The sequence below is a fragment of the Colossoma macropomum genome, unplaced genomic scaffold (assembly GCF_904425465.1).
Source record: "Colossoma macropomum unplaced genomic scaffold, Colossoma_macropomum, whole genome shotgun sequence".
Lineage (NCBI taxonomy): Eukaryota > Metazoa > Chordata > Actinopteri > Characiformes > Serrasalmidae > Colossoma > Colossoma macropomum.
In genome coordinates, this window is record NW_023494809.1 from 515,001 (window position 1) to 532,500 (window position 17,500).

Sequence of the window (17,500 nt, forward strand, 5' to 3'; positions counted from 1 at the left end):
AGGGATCTGCTGTTGTTCCTACAGATAAGGACAAACCAGAGCATTTGTAGACAGGATCTACTGTTATCCCAGCAAACAGCATCAGTCAGTGTCAGAGCAACTGTAAATGAGGTCTACTGTTATTCCAACAGAGAGAGGACAAATCAGACTGTCTGTAAGGGGGATCTACTCTTATTGCAGCAGATAAGGACAAACTAAACAGGATCTACTGTTATCCCAGCAAACAGCATCAGTAAACATGATCTACAGAGTATCAGAGCATCTGTAAATGAGATCTACTGTTATTCCAACAGAGGACAAATCAAAAGTGTCTATAAAAGGGGTCTGTTGTTATTGCAGGACTTAAGGACATATCAGATCATCTGTAAACCAGATCTACCGTTATTTCAGCAGAGAGAGGACAAATCAGAGCGTCTAGAAGGGGGATCTACTGTTACTGCAGCTGATGAGGACGACCTAAACTGCTGTTATTCCTACAGATAAGAACAGATCAGATTGTCTTTCAACAGGATTTACTGTTATTCTATCAGAAAAGAATCTGTAAACAGGATCTAGTGTTATTCCAGCCAATAAGGACAAATCAGAGCATCTGTAAACAGGATCTAGTGTTATTCCAGCCAATAAGGACAAATCAGAGCATCTGTAAATTCAGTCTATTCATATTCCAACAGATACAGGACGAAGTAAAGCATGTATAAATGGGATCTACTGTTATATTAACAGAGAGAGAGCTAATTTAAACATCTACAGAGGAGATCTGCTGTCATCCCCGTAGATAAGGACAGATCAGAGTGTCTGTAAATGTAATCATGAGACCCTCACAGCTTCTGTAAACAGGATCTACTGTTATTCCAGCAGACGTAGGACAAATTAAAACATATGGCCAAAAGTATACGGACACCTGACCATCACACTTATACGAACTTGATGGACATCCTATTCCTAAACCAGTGCTGAGGGACGTGGTGTGAGACGGAGTGTGTCTGTCTGACACGTTCTCTACACACACTGATGAGCTGATTGTGAGCAGAGACACTGATCTGACGTGTGTGTGGATGCTCTTATGAAACATTCATATCTGCTCCTATTAGTGTGTGTGTGTGTGTTTGGGGGGGGGGTGGTTTAGATGGATGTCTGGGTGGGGGGGGGAGTGTGAAATGGGCTGAAACGTGTGAGTGTGTGAGTGTGTGTGTTTGTGTGTGTGTGTGAGTGAGTGTGTGTGTGTGTGTGAGTGTGTGTGTGTGTGTGTGTGTGTGTGTGTGTGTGCGCTGGAGTGTAAAGTAAATGTGTCAGAAAACAGCAGCTGTCTGAGAAATGAAATCTGACAGCAGCTAAAAGACACACACACACACACACACACACGCGCACACACACACACACAGGGCTGAGGTCTAATAGGCCGGAGCAAACTGAGACATCAGCCAGGTTGAGTCCTTCAGGCTCTCAGTCTGAGCTGATCTGTCTCTGAGTGGACAGTTTAAAGAGCCCAGACCATTATATGTTTCACCTGTTCAGGTAAAGTTCAGGTTAAGATTGACTTCATCATTAATTTTCAGCCTCTCTTTGTTTCTTAGAATTAAATAGGCCTAAATGTTATTAATTGTGCCTTTAAAACTGAGATATGTAAATGACCTCTGTTCTGATTGGCTGGCCTGTATTTTGTCTGGTTCAAAAAGCAGTCCAGCCCTTAAATGCGGACCAGACTCTTTATTTGGGGCTGAAACAGCACAACGTTTCATCGCTTTCCCACGTCTCCCTCTCCAGTAACTCTGGGCTGCAGGTTGAATGGGTGGGGCTAAACTGCTGTAGCTGAATGGGTGGGGCTAAACTGCTGTAGACTGAATGGGTGGGGCTAAACTGCTGTAGACTGAATGGGTGGGGCTAAACTGCTGTAGGCTGAATGGGTGGGGCTAAACTGCTGTAGGCTGAATGGGTGGGGCTAAACTGCTGTAGGCTGAATGGGTGGGGCTAAACTGCGGTAGGCTGAAATTTATTAGTGAAAATATATTAATAGTTGTGACATCACAACCATGATGAATTGAGAACGAGCTGTTTTTGCAATTCAGTTTACATATATGAACTGTATGGTCTACATTCTGAACCTTCAACAATGTTTACAAATGGTTACAGTACAAAAAGCAGAGAAAGTTGGCGGTTTACTGTCCAGTAGGTCGTCATGGTAGCAGCAGGCTGGTGGTGATTTTCATCCAGTTGGATTGTGGCATGTTTGGCGTCTAGTGAAGCAGGCTTGTCCTCACTGTTGACGAGTACAGGCTAATATCAGGGTTTCTTAACCTGTGGTGGTCCGTGGGCCTGAACTCGGGGGAGGCAGTAGTCCATAGTGGTCCGGTAGCGTCACTTCCAGGTCTAAAAACATAAGTGGAAAGAAGATTAACTTAATAATCGAGACAGACAGCAAGCCAGAGGTGAAGTTTCTCAGGGTGTCTCAGCTGCCTTGATCGAGGCAAACCTACCAGACTGCTTCTGTAGTTCACTCCGTTTTGACATCTGTGAATATTATGGCCGTATTCGGGTCTGTAACAGGCAGTTGAGCTGGGGTCCGCTTCCAAACGAACCCTGGCTGCTGGTGGGAACACAGTCTGTGATCAAACGAGGGGATTCATCAACAGAGCTGGCTTTGCTCCTCTAGCAGCGGGTCGGCGCAGTTCTATCGTTTCTGCACCACGAGCTGCAGCAATATAAAATAGTGAAGATCTGTGTTTGATTTTGGCTCACGGATCGGAACGGAATTTTGTGTGTTTAGACCCAAAGTGATAAACCGATGACGAAGAAGCAGATATAAAGTAAGGTTTATTGTTATGGTTGATTGTGGCGACGCTGATCCAGAAGCCCAGTGAGTGGAGTGAGGTTTGGTTTCAAATCAATCACAAATAAATTCGTATTTGTGAACAGGAGGGCTTTGGGGTGGAGAAGGTTGAGTTTGTCAGGATGCTGATTTGAGCTGTATCAGACGCGCTGAGTGTGTGGGCTGTGTGTGTTGTGTGTTGCAGGGGAGTTGGATGTATCTTCATCGAGATGATCCAGGGAGTTGCAGCGTTTCCAGGCACGAAGGACATCCAGGACCAGCTGGAGAGGATATTCCTGGTGAGTGTTTCGCTCTTTCAGTGAGTTTACAGAGAACCTTTATCGCTGAGCAGCTTCTCGTTGCTGTTGTGTTTAATTTTCTGGCTGTATTTTACGTTCAAAGAGCTGAGAGAACTGATCAGCTAACGTAACGTCTCAGGACACGTTTATTAATCAACTGCAGCACCTTGTATCTGTTTACCATCTATCACTGTCATTGATAAGCAAAAGATATATTATATTATAATTTTATCAGCCCACAATTACTTTATTCCATATCAAGCTTTTTTATTTGGTATTTCAAATATGCATAGAAGTAAATGGATGTAAACCAAACTACTGTATCATATATATATTTACAGGAGAAGGAAAAAACATGCTTTACTTTTAATGTAAGTCAATGGAACCAGACGGTTTGCAAGTCATTTTGGGTCGTTTCTTTTGGTCCATTCATCATGAAATTTACACACAATGTAAAGAGAAACAGACATATATATGTATGAGTGTGTGTGTGGGTGTGTGTGTGTGTGTGTGTGTGTGTGTGGTGTGTGTGTGTGTGTGTGTGTGTGTGGGTGGGTGGGTGTGTGTGGGTGGGTGGGTGTGTGTGGGTGTGTGTGTGTGTGTGTGTGTGTGTGTACACTTCTGGGCAAATTCCATGCTGTTGTTGATTTTCTGAGTGTGAAAAAGTAAACATCCTCTACAGAGACACACTTCTGCATAGTTTAATGCACAAATACTGTTTATTTACTGAATGTAACACACTGGAGAAAGAAAACATAAAAAAGTTACGGCACATTTTACAAAAAAACAGCATGAAAAATGAGGGAGTGAGAGAGAGAGAGAGAGAGAGAGAGAGAGAGAGATATGCTGCAGTAATTGAGAAGTGCCATAATCACCCTGGGGTAATTTCCCATAATGCACTGCCTGTGATAGGTGAAGGAGAGACTGACATTCAGACACAACACTAACTCATGTACACTATTACATACAGCGGGGGGGTTAACAACCTCCAGGGAGAGAGAGAGAAGACGAGAAAGGTAATGTGAGAAGAAAGGAAAGGAGAAAGGGAGAGAGAGACAGAGTGAGAGAGAGAGAACCAGCAGAAAGAAGGAGAGGAATGAAAAGTAGAAACATGTAGTAAAGTCAGAGAGAGAGAGAGAGAGAGAGAGAGAGAGAGAGAGTAAGAGAGAGAGAGAGAGAGAGATACAGAGGGTAAGAGAGAGAGAGAGAGAGAGAGAGGGGGTAAGAGAGAGAGTGAGGGTAAGAGAGAGATAGATTGAGGGTAAGAGAGAGAGAGAGCGGGTGAGAGAGAGAGAACCACCAGAAAGAAGGAGAGGAATGAAAAGTAGAAAGGTGTAGTAAGGTCGGTGATCGATTGCCATCTCTGTCTGAAAATCCCCTCACCCCAAAGGAGAGAGAGAGAGAGAGACAGAGAGAGAGAGAGACAGAGAGAGAGAGAGACAGAGAGAGAGAGAGACAGAGAGGATAACGCACAGAGAGAGTCTGTATGATTTTAATCAGGCTGGTTCTGAGTGTTATGTTCTGGTGGAATGGTCTGGTTCTGTAATTACGCTTCCAGCACAGCTCTTCTCTAAACGCGCTGTTTGGACTGTAATGGTCCAGTCAGGCCGCTGTGGTCAGATGTTGTGGTAACGCTGGGAAAGGAGGGAATCTTCTGGAAGGAAAGTTTGAGCAGCTGAGTCAGTAAATCAGCCAGATCAGCACTACTTCTCCACACACAGACTCAATGAGCTAATCACAGGCAGGAGGACTGCTGGGTAATTACAGGTGAAGCTACACTGACCTTAAACAACCCCAGTGTTTGAGTGGAACCCACAGAGGAGAGAGTGGAGCTCCACCTCACGCTCCAGAGTGGACGCGCTCGTTAAGGCCCTGCCGCCTCGTTTACACTTTAGTTGCAATTCCAATTTTAAAGAGCTCAATTTTTAAAAGTGCTGCGTTTTTATTAGAGCTTACGTTAACGACAACATCGTCTTCACAGATTGAACCTAACAGCACGGAGCTCAAGAACTGCCTGTAGATGAGTTTGGCCAATCAGAATCAACCAAATATGCATGTGTTGTGACACCACACACACACACACACCTACACACACACACACACACACACCTACACACACACACACACACACACACACCTACACACACAGATACACACACACACACACACACACACAAACACAAACACACCTACACACACACACACACACACACACACACACCTACACACACACACACACACACCTCCACACACACACACACGCACACACCTACACACACACACACACACACACCTACACACACACACACGCACCTACACACACACACACACACACACAAACACAAACACACCTACACACACACACACACACACACCTACAAACACACCTACACACACACACACACACACACCTACACACACAAACACAAACACACCTACACACACACACACACACCTACACACACAAACACAAACACACCTACACACACACACACACACCTACACACACAGGCACTGAACAAGGCCGCTCTCCACAGTAGAGCCTCATTACCCCCCCAACCCCCCCTCAACTCCAGCTCTGTGTCTGAGATGAGCAGAACAGCTGACCTTCTGCCTGATGTGGCATTTGAAATCGGAAGGTTTCCGTGTGGACAGACGGAGGCTGCTGGTGTTCAGAACGCTGGTGTGTCAGGAGTGTGTGTGAAATACCTATTGAGTTGGGAATGCGAATCGGAATGTTTTGGGATGTTGGAAGTGTGTGCTGGGAATGCACCTGAAAGTGCAGGTTGAGAATGTGCATTTGGAATGTGTCAAGAGTGCACGTTGGGAGTGTGCATTGGGAGTGCACATCGGGAATGTGTGTTGGGAGCACACGTTGGGAATGTGTGCTGGGAGTGCACATTGGGAATGTGTGTTGGGAGTGTGTGTCGGGAATGTGTTTTGGGAGTGCTGGCCAGCAAAGTGTGTTGGGAGTGTGTGTCAGGAATGTGTGTGTTGGAAGCAAACGTTGGGAATATGTGTTAGGATTGCACATTGGGAGTGGGTGTTGGAAGCACACATTGTGAATATGTGTTGGAAGCGCACATTGGGAATGCATTTTAGGATTGCACATTGGGAATGTGTTGGAAGCACATTGGGAATGTGTGTTGGGAGTGCACATTGGGAATGTGTGTTGGAAGCACAGATTAGGAATGTATGTTGGGAGTGCACATTGGGAATGTGTGTTGGAAGCACAGATTAGGAATGTATGTTGGGAGTGCACATTAGGAACGTGTGTTGTGAGCACACGCTGGGAACGTGTGTTGGGAGTGCACATTGGGAACGTGTGTTGGGAGTGCACATTAGGAACGTGTGTTGGGAGTGCACATTGGGAACGTGTGTTGGGAGTGCACATTGGGAATGTGTGTTGGGAGTGCACATTGGGAATGTGTGTTGGAAGCACACATTGGGAATGTGTGTTGGAAGCACACATTGGGAATGTGTGTTGGAAGCACACATTGGCAAAGTGCGTTGAGAGTGCACATTCAGAATGTGTGTTGAGAGTCACATTAGGAATGTGTGTTGGAAACACACTTTGAGAATATGTGAATTGGGAGTGCACATTGGGAACGTGTGTTGGGATTGCACATTGGGAACGTGTGTTGGAATTGCACATTGGGAATGTGTGTTAGGATTGCACATTGGGAATGTGTGTTAGGATTGCACATTGGGAATGCATTTTAGGATTGCACATTGGGAATGTGTTGGAAGCACATTGGGAATGTGTGTTGGGAGTGCACATTGGGAATGTGTGTTGGAAGCACAGATTAGGAATGTATGTTGGGAGTGCACATTGGGAATGTGTGTTGGAAGCACAGATTAGGAATGTATGTTGGGAGTGCACATTAGGAACGTGTGTTGTGAGCACACGCTGGGAACGTGTGTTGGGAGTGCACATTGGGAACGTGTGTTGGGAGTGCACATTAGGAACGTGTGTTGGGAGTGCACATTGGGAATGTGTGTTGGGAGTGCACATTGGGAATGTGCGTTGAGAGTGCACATTCAGAATGTGTGTTGAGAGTCACATTAGGAATGTGTGTTGGAAACACACTTTGAGAATATGTGAATTGGGAGTGCACATTAGGAATGTATGCTGGGAGTACATGTTGGAAATGTGTGTTAGGATTGCACATTGGGAATGTGTGTTAGGATTGCACATTGGGAATGTGTGTTGGAATTGCACATTGGGAATGTGTGTTGGGATTGCACATTGGGAATGTGTGTTGGGATTGCACATTGGGAACGTGTGTTGGGATTGCACATTGGGAATGTGTGTTGGGATTGCACATTGGGAATGTGTGTTGGAATTGCACATTGGGAATGTGTGTTGGGATTGCACATTGGGAATGTGTGTTGGGATTGCACATTGGGAATGTGTGTTAGGATTGCACATTGGGAATGTGTGTTAGGATTGCACATTGGGAATGTGTGTTAGGATTGCACATTGGGAATGTGTGTTGGGATTGCACATTGGGAACGTGTGTTGGAATTGCACATTGGGAACGTGTGTTGGGATTGCACATTTGGAATGTGTGTTAGGATTGCACATTGGGAATGTGTGTTAGGATTGCACATTGGGAATGTGTGTTGGGAGTGCACATTGGGAATGTGTGTTGGGAGTGCAAATTGGGAATGTGTGTTGGGAGTGCACATTGGGAATGTGTGTTAGGATTGCACATTGGGAATGTGTGTTAGGATTGCACATTGAGAATGTGTGTTGGGATTGCACATTGGGAATGTGTGTTGGAATTGCACATTGGGAATGTGTGTTGGGATTGCACATTTAGAATGTGTGTTAGGATTGCACATTGGGAATGTGTGTTAGGATTGCACATTGGGAATGTGTGTTGGGAGTGCAAATTGGGAATGTGTGTTGGGAGTGCAAATTGGGAATGTGTGTCGGGATTGCACATTGGGAATGTGTGTTGGAATTGCACATTGGGAATGTGTGTTGGGATTGCACATTTAGAATGTGTGTTAGGATTGCACATTGGGAATGTGTGTTAGGATTGCACATTGGGAATGTGTGTTGGGAGTGCAAATTGGGAATGTGTGTTGGGAGTGCAAATTGGGAATGTGTGTCGGGATTGCACATTGGGAATGTGTGTTGGGATTGCACATTGGGAACGTGTGTTGGAATTGCACATTGGGAATGTGTGTTGGGATTGCACATTGGGAATGTGTGTTAGGAGTGCATGTTTTAGTCATGTGTTCAGAGATTGTGATGTGAGTACACACGGCAATGCTTGTTGGGAATGTGTCGGGATGTTTGGAGTGCACATTGGGAACGCATTTTAGAAATATGTGTTCAGAGTGTAGTTTGGGAAAATGTGTTGAAAATGTATACGTTGAAAAAGTATGTTGGAGGTGCGTGTTGGGAAGATGTTTTAGCAGTTTATGTTGGGAGCTCTGTTGGGAGTGCACGTTTAGAAGGCGTGTTGGGAATATGTGTTGGGAATGTTAGTGTGGGAGGGTTATTATAACCGCTCAGTCAGAAATGCTTTGTTTTGTTTGCCCTTTTTGTATCTGAGACGAATCTGGGTTCATATTTCATATTCATGGTTGGTCACCTGGCACGCACTCTGTTAATTGCAGAAATCCCACACTGAGTTTTCCCGGGATGGGTAGGCGTGTGTGTGTGTGTGTGTGTGAGTGTGTGTGTGTGTGTGTGTGTGTGTGTGTGTGTGTGTGTGTGTGTGAGTGTGTGTGTGTGTGTGTGTGAGTGTGTGTGTGTGTGAGTGTGTGTGTGTGTGTGTGTGTGTGTGTGCGCTAGCTGGATGAATGCGGTTCACGCTGTGCCATGAAAAAGCCTCTCCGGTCTCCTGTAATCCCCAAACCACTCAGCGTGTTTATAAACACTGATTCATGTTTATTCATGTTTATTCTTTTCTGTATTTTCTACTGAGGGTTTGGAAGGAGGCGTTAGGAGATCTGCGTGTGTGGGTTGTGTTTGTGTGGCTGTTGTGAAGGTTGTGAGTGTGTGTGCTGTAGATGTGGTGGAGGTGTTGGTGTGTGTGATGGATTAGAACAGACAGAACGGACGGGATGTGTTTAACTACCTGCCAGCCGGTGGGAGATTACCTTCCTCCACTCTCCATATTAGTATAGACAGCTCTATCTACACAGACATCAGCCCACAATTGGGGGGGGGGGCTTCATTTTCACTGCTCGTTTGCTGGTTTTCCTTCAGCTGTTATTGGAATGTAGCTGTCCGAGTGCCGGGAAAGTAGACGAGTGGCCATTAGACCGGCCGTGTTGATTTAGTCATACACAGACATTCAGGGTGCGTCTCAAAGAGCTCAGGGTGCTGCTCAGGGATTCCGCCGCGTTCTAAGGTGTCTCATTGTCAGAATCGTTCCGGTGCACTGGACCTTTCCTTCTATGTGTCACTGGTGTTTTGCGCTTTAATGACTGGGTAATTAAAATTTAGTCAAAATAATGCCATTGTTATCATTTTATTACTGATTTTAAATAGTTGCACAAGGTCACCTGACTGTTAATGAGTCAGCCAATTTACAGAATCTTTAACCAGAATGTCACTGGAGTCTCAGTCAAACATTAAAGTAGCCTGACCTGCTAACAGGCTAACAAGGCCTCTCTGGAAATATTCAGCTACGGACTTTAAATTCTGTAAATCTTTACTAAAGGGATCAGATTTAATGTCTATTCAGTCGTCAGCTGACCGTAGTTTAGCTACAGCTGCGATAAACTGCTCATGTGTACCGCTGTTAGCTTAGCATTAGCAATGCTAACGGAATTAGCATTTATGCTAGCGCCTGAAGAAAGCTTTAATTGCTTTAAACACTGCTGGGAGTGACTGACCGAAACTGAGAGTGTTAATGGAATGACTGGAGTTTTCATTCTAAAAATGACAGATTAGGTTAAGCTCAGCACAGCGGACGAGTTTTCTCAGTCAGTGTTGTTGGTACTGTGTCCTTCTGTACTGTTTTAACATCCGTTCCACACAAAGTTGAGTTCAAATCCCAGAGCTTCCCTCTTCAGGGATCTATCCAGCGCCCGAATTTGTATTTACTTTGTACTGATTCGGCGGCACAGTGGGTAGTGCTGTTGCCTCACAGCAAGAATGGCCTGGGTTTGATTCCCGGCCGGGTGACCAGGGTCATTTCTGTGTGGAGTTTGCCTGTTCTCCCCGTGTCTGCGTGGGTTTCCTCCGGGTACTCCGGTTTCCTCCCACGGTCCAAAGACATGCAGTCAGGCTGATTGGACGTGCTGACTGTGTATGTCTGTCTGTCTGCCCTGCGATGGACTGGCGACCTGTCCAGGGTGTATCCTGCCTTCCGCCCAATGACAGCTGGGATAGGCTCCAGCACCCCACCGCGACCCAGAAGGATAAGCGGTTTAGATGATGTATGTATGTATGTATGTACTGATTCACTGTATATGGAACTACTGAGCAAATCGGTAGAAATGTGATCAAATTTGCAATAGATGGAAGACGGCAAACCTTCCATAGAACCACAACATTACATTTTCCCAACTTTTGCCGTTGACTAAAGTGGTAGAATAAACCGGATGTTGATTTTTTCAAAATCCCTGGAATACTGAGTTCCAGACTAACCCAATACCTTTCTCCTCCTTAAATAATCTACACTGACAAAGCTCTCCTCTAATGATTGTCCATTTTCGCTGGCACCATGGTCACCGCGCCAGTGTTTGTGCAAGGGTACATTTATATCTGCAGTTCTCTTGGTCCAGACCAAAGTAGAAAGTCATGCGTCGTTGCATTTTAGTTCTGGTTTGCTTACCGTTCCACTGACATCTTTGACATCGAACCTAAAGATGTAACCTGAAGTCATGTGTACAGAAAGTTCCAGCTGATTGAGCAGATTTTATGATGTACAGTTGGTGACCATAACTGGGATACTATCCTACAGACTCTCTGAACTGTGCTGTACTCTGGCTAAACTAAGCCTGTGGGTTTAATGTATGTCTTGCATTATTTGTCTTAGGATATTCCAGAGCAATGAGCCACGAGAGACCTTGAGTTACTGCGGTTTTCCCACGACTGCAAGTGGAGTGAAATCAATGTAACACGGATCCTCAAGTGGCTCAACAGAGTTCATTTGGAGGCCAACCGAGACCCCCTGAGGAGCTCCAGGGGTTGCCCAGCGGCGTTCTCACTTGTTCTACACTCTTGTCTTTAGTAAAGACAGTGGTTCTACATAGAGCCATCGACACTCAAAGAACATTAAATGGCTTTATATGGTGAAACGGTTCTTCAGATTGATAGAGAATGTGTTTATATATATATATATATAAACCAATCAACACTACACTCATTGTCCATTTTATCAGCTCCACTTACTATATAGGTGCACTCTGTAGTTCTACAGTTACAGACTGTAGTCCATCTGTTTCTCTGATACTTTGTTAGCCCCCTGTTACCCTGTTCTTCAGTGGTCAGGACCCCCATGGACCCTCACAGAGCAGGTACTTTTTGGGTGGTGGATCATTCTCAGCACTGCAGTAACACTGACGTGGTGGTGGTGTGTTAGTGTGTGTTGCGCTGGTACGAGTGGATCAGACACAGCAGTGCTGCTGGAGTGTTTAAACACTGTGTCCACTCACTGTCCACTCTATTAGACACTCCTACCTTGTCAGTCCACCTTGTAGATGTAAAGTCAGAGACGATAGCTCATCTGCTGCTGCACAGTTTGTGTTGGTCATCCTCTAGTCCTTCATCAGTGGTCACAGGACGCTGCCCACAGGACGCTGTTGGCTGGATATTTGTGGTTGGTGGACTATTCTCAGTCCAGCAGCGACACTGAGGTGTTTAAAAACTCCAGCAGCACTGCTGTGTCTGATCCACTCAGACCAGCACAACACACACTAACACACCACCACCACGTCAGTGTTACTGCAGTGCTGAGAATGATCCACCACCCAAAAAGTACCTGCTCTGTGAGGGTCCATGGGGGTCCTGACCACTGAAGAACAGGGTAAAAGCACCATGCAGAGAAACATTTAGGCATACAGACGGTTCTTTGAGTGTTCATGGTTCTCTAAAGAACCACTGTCTTTACTGAAGAACCCTTAAAGAACCATCTTTTTAAGAGTGTAATGAACTGCATGAATAGATCAGTAGTTTTTATCACAGTAGTTTTTGCTTTAATCCAACCAAAACTGCCAAGTGTGAAGACACCTAACGGCCGTTACGCACCGACCGCAGTGCTAAACCACACAAAAATGTGAAATATTACATGTGATTTTTTTCCCACATAAAAACTGTACATACCGTATCACAGCATGATTGCTTTTTGAATTAGGCAGAATATATATCAAAATATTTATATATTGGCAGAATATATTTGATATAGTTAATATATCAGTCATGGTCATTTGCTCCTCATGAAACTGGCACACTTTGACAGTGCAGGGTGTTTTCCCCTCTGGAAAAGGGAGAGGAGAGCAGAGAGTCTATCCACCTCATTCAGGAGCTGAAGCTGTACGAGCTCTTTCACTCACAGCTGGGATCTTGTAACGTAGAGGGAGATGAAGAGGCAGGACGCAAGCGCAATTCCTTGTTTCTACTGAAAACCATGATGAAAGACTCCACAAAGTAACAAAACAGTAAGAAACTCCCTACAAAATACTACAACAGAAAGGAAACAAGACTAAAGAACATGAAGAGGACTAGATAACAAACTGGAGAGAACGAGAACAGGGCCTGAGAACACAGAACACCCAGCAGACACAAACTGTGGGTAGAAATATACATGGATATATAATGAAAGGGAGGGGCTACAGACAACAGACAGGTGGGGCAAATGACAAGAAGGCAGGAAAGGGGAGGAGACACAGACCAAAACAACCACAGCTTATGGCAAGACACACGAGGGACGATAAACAAACGCAGACGCAGACAGAAACAAGGAAAGGCAAAGCAGGACAAGACAGGATGTTCCAGGTCTCAGCTGAGTTTGGAGATCCACCAAGCACTAAACAAACAGGCTGAATGTCTTTAAGAACAAATAAGATCCGTTTTTTTGCTCTTGGACAAACGGTGACGCTGAGCTGCTGTCCAGTTAGGAAACGAAGTTCTATTTGCAGAGAGGACCGTGGATTGGTCAGTGAGATTTGTCACTAGCGAGTTCACAAAAATCGAACGGAGGGCGAATGAAACGATGTCGCATTTTCACCGTTTGGAAAATCACATTTGGAATGCAAGGAATCATCAGTTCCACACACACTTTTATGGATTAATTCTTCGGGATAAACAGCAGGAATAGATCATACTCGGTGTGTAATGGCCTTAAGAGTCGCAGTGCAGATTAGAGAGAACTGGTTTGATTCTGTTTCGTTGTTTTCACTAATGAGCGTCAGAACTGCAGTGTTGTGACGGTCAGGGAGATGACAGTTAGGTGTTTTTGTTCTTGCACAGCTGGTTCATCTGATCATCTGTGGCGACTGTTCAGCCATTCTCGCCTCGCACTTTCAGAGATCTGTGAGTTTTATTTATCGCTGCTGTTTAAAACGGGTCGATAGTAATTACTGCTGCATCTGGAGCTCCATAAACTCCAGAGCTGCACTGAAGCCGAGGCAGACAGGAATATTATCCTGGACCAATCACGGCCTCTTTAGGGTGATTGGAGTGATTAGACCGAGTGTGATCAGTGGAGTGAACCAGGAGATCAGCTTAGATTGAACAGATTCATTGAACAGAGTGATTGGACTCATCAGATCTGGAGTGATCAAATCCAGAGTGATTGAGCTGGAGTGACTGGCTTGGAATGATCAGACACAGAGTAATTGGAGTGATCAGACGTGTATCAAACCCCGAGTGATCTGCCCTAGAATAATTGGCCTGGAGTAATCCAGAATGGTCAGAACTGGAGAGAGGAGACCCAGAGTGATCAGACATGATCAGTCTGATTGGACCTGGAATGACTGGAGCAATTAGTGGCCAAACCCAACATGATTGAATTGATCAGGCCCAGAGTGATTAGAGTGATTGGTCTCAAAATGATTCAAATGATTAGACCTGGAGTGACTGGACCCAGTGTGATTGCGTTGATCAGACCCAGAGTGATTAGAGTGATTGGTCTCAAAATGATTCAAATGATTAGACCTGGAGTGACCGGACCCAGTGTGATTGCGTTGATCAGACCCAGAGTGATTAGAGTGATTAGACCCAGAATGATTGTAGTGATTGGACCTGGAGTGATTATACCCAGCTTGATTAATTGGATCAGACCCAGAATAATTAGAGTGATTAGACTGAATAGATCCAGAATGACTGAAGTGATCGGACCTGGAATGATCAGACACAGCATGATTGAATTGATAAGACCCAGAGTAATTAGAGTGATTGGACCCAGAATGATTGGAGTGATAGGACCAAGCTTGATTAAATTGATCAGACCCAGAGTGATCAGTCCCAGAGTGACTGGAGTGATTGGACCCAGCTTGATTGAATTGATCAGGCCCAGAGTGATTAGAGTGTTTAGACCCAGAATGATTGGAGTGATGGGACCTGGAGTGATCAGACCCAGCTTGGTTAAATAAATCAGACCCAGAGTGATTGGAGTGATTAGACCCTGAATGACTGGAGTGATTGGACCTGGAATGATCAGACCCAGCTTGATTGAATTGATCGGACCCAGAGTGGTTAAAGTGATTGGACCCAGTGTGATCAGATTGATTGGATTGAGCTCTGCACTGGCTATAATGGTGTGAAGGTGAGCTACAGGGTCACACAGCCTTTCACCTTAATGTGTGTTCAATAAAAAAGACAAACTGCACAGAAAATTGCTTTTGCACCCGAATGAGGGGTTTATAAAAGAGTCAGAGAGAGAGAGACAGAGAGAGAGAGACAGAGAGAGAGAGAGACAGAGAGAGAGACAAAGAGAGAGAGAGAGAGACAAAGAGAGAGAGAGAGAGAGACAAAGAGAGAGAGAGAGACAAAGAGAGAGAGAGAGAGAGACAAAGAGAGAGAGAGAGAGACAGAGAGAGAGAGAGAGACAAAGAGAGAGAGAGAGACAAAGAGAGAGAGAGAGAGAGAGAGAGACAAAGAGAGAGAGAGACAAAGAGAGAGAGAGAGATAAAGAGAGAGAGAGAGAGAGAGAGAGAGAGAGAGAGACAAAGAGAGAGACAAAGAGAGAGAGAGAGAGAGACAGAGAGAGAGAGAGAGACAAAGAGAGAGAGACAGAGAGAGAGAGACAGAGAGATGGCGAGAGTTGTCTGGCTGTAATCTCTGCTCTGCTGCCGGAGGTGTTTTTGAGTCTCTGAAGACTCTGCGGTGAAGACTGGACTGGATTACTGATCACCGTCATAGTGAAGCCTGTTTTTTTCTACTGCGATGTGGGCCGTAAGATCTCCTACCCAGAGTTCAAAAATAGGTCCGTGCTTTTCGGTAGTGTGGTCTGTGGGCTGAGGACGACGTCCTGTTTTAATCTCCATAAAGTGTATTAAATTAGACGTCTTCACTTCACAAAGCTAACACTGCTGACTGTCTTACTGCGACGGGTCTTGTTTTGAGGGTCTGATGTGGGTGAGTGTAAAGGTCTGTCCGAACGTCCTGCTCACAGACAGGTGATCCATCATGAGCAATCAGGTTCCACCATATTCCAGAGTTAAACGTTCCAGTGTTCAGATGTGCTTGCGGTTTATGGGCAATTGAACCTTGAAAATTTGACCCTCAGAACAGGTGACCACAGAGCTGCTAGAGCTCCTCAGACCTCCTCCTACTTTCACAGGTGCTGTTGTATGATGGGAAGCAGGCACAGGTTCTCAAGCAAGGTTCTGGATTTGGATTATATCTTGTAATATCTTGCAGCACAGGAGTGGGCAGGAAACCAGCCCCTTGCAGGCGGGGGCAGGACTAAGCACACATGAGGAGAAACCCAGCAAATTAATGAACAGCCCAGCCTAAATGAAGTAGAATGATCACTAAATCATATATAAACACTGTAAATGATAACAATAAAACAGCTAAAATGAATGAAGTCGTTCTAAAGAGCTTTGAAGCAGCCGATCATGTGAGCAACATGCAGATTCTCATAGCTCACGGAGGCGGAGCCTTCAGTCCGACGGCCACAGCTGCCCAGCAGAACACCAAAACTAACCGCTCTGTGGTTTAATTCCTGCTCTGTGTTTAAATGGTGAATAAACAGCGTTTGGTGAAGTTACTCACAGTGAGCCTGATGACCACGACTGACCTGTTATTTCAGCAGAGGATACTGTGGTTGTGATTAGACTGTGTCGGATATTGGATGTCAGTTAGCCTTGACGGAGCTGAGGAAGCAGGAGCGGGACTAAACGTTTCGGTTGTGGGCGAGAAAAGGACAAATGATTTAGATTTTCTGCGTGAGCTCATCTGGCCTTTTACGCACTTTCAAAAACCTTCAACTTTTCGGCTGAACTATCGGTCAGTCTGATGGACGAGTCTGGGTTTGGCGAATGCCAGGAGAACGTTACCTGCCTGACTGCACTGTGCCAGCTGTAGAGTTTGGTGGAGGAGGGATGATGATATGGGGCTGTTTTTCAGGGGTTGATCTAGAACCCTTAGTTCCAGTGAAGGGAATCTTAAAGCTTCAGCACCAAGACATTCTGGACAATTGTACACTTCCAACTTTGTGGAACAGTTTGGGGAAGAACCTTTCCTGTTCCAGCATGACTGAGCCCCAGTGACCAAAGCAGCTCCATAAAGGCCTGACTGGGTGAGTTTGGTGTGGAAGAACTTGACTGACCCTCACAGAGCCCTGACCTCAACCCCATCACACACCTTTGGGATGAACTAGAACAGAGATTGTGAGTCAGACCCTCTCGTCCAACATCAGTGTCTGACCTCACAAATGCTCTTCTGGATGAATGGGCAGAAATTCCCACAGACTCTCCAACATCTTGTAGAAGCTTCCCAGAAGAGTGGAAGCTGTTAGAGCTGCAAAGGGGGACCAACTGCATATTAATGCCTCTGGGTTTAGAATGGAATCATAAAAGCTCCTGTAGCTGTGATGTGTAATGTGTAGATAAATAAATATTATGATATACACTGACCGGCCACTTCATTAAAACTGCCTCCTTTTATCTACACCAATTGTCCATTTTATCAGCTCCACTTACTATATAGGTGCACTTTGTAGTTCTACAGTTACAGACTGTAGTCCATCTGTTTCTCTGATACTTTGTTAGCCCCCTTTTACCCTGTTCTTCAGTGGTCAGGACCCCCATGGACCCTCACAGAGCAGGTACTATTTGGGTGGTGGGTCATTCTCAGCACTGCAGTAACACTGACGTGGTGGTGGTGTGTTAGTGTGTGTTGCGCTGGTCTGAGTGGATCAGACACAGCAGTGCTGCTGGAGTTTTTAATCACCTCAGTGTCGCTGCTGGACTGAGA

At 45.3% G+C, this 17,500-nt stretch overlaps 1 protein-coding gene across 3 annotated transcripts in view; it reads left to right on the plus strand.

Annotated features, from left to right (window-relative positions):
* cdk14 (cyclin-dependent kinase 14) overlaps positions 1-17,500 on the plus strand; it is a 122,794-nt gene that overhangs the window by 73,484 nt on the left and 31,810 nt on the right. For all 3 annotated transcript variants that reach the window (XM_036557962.1, XM_036557964.1, XM_036557963.1), the window contains one exon: positions 3,012-3,105. In XM_036557962.1, coding sequence (XP_036413855.1) covers positions 3,012-3,105 — 94 coding nt within the window. The remainder of the gene's footprint in view (positions 1-3,011; positions 3,106-17,500) is intronic.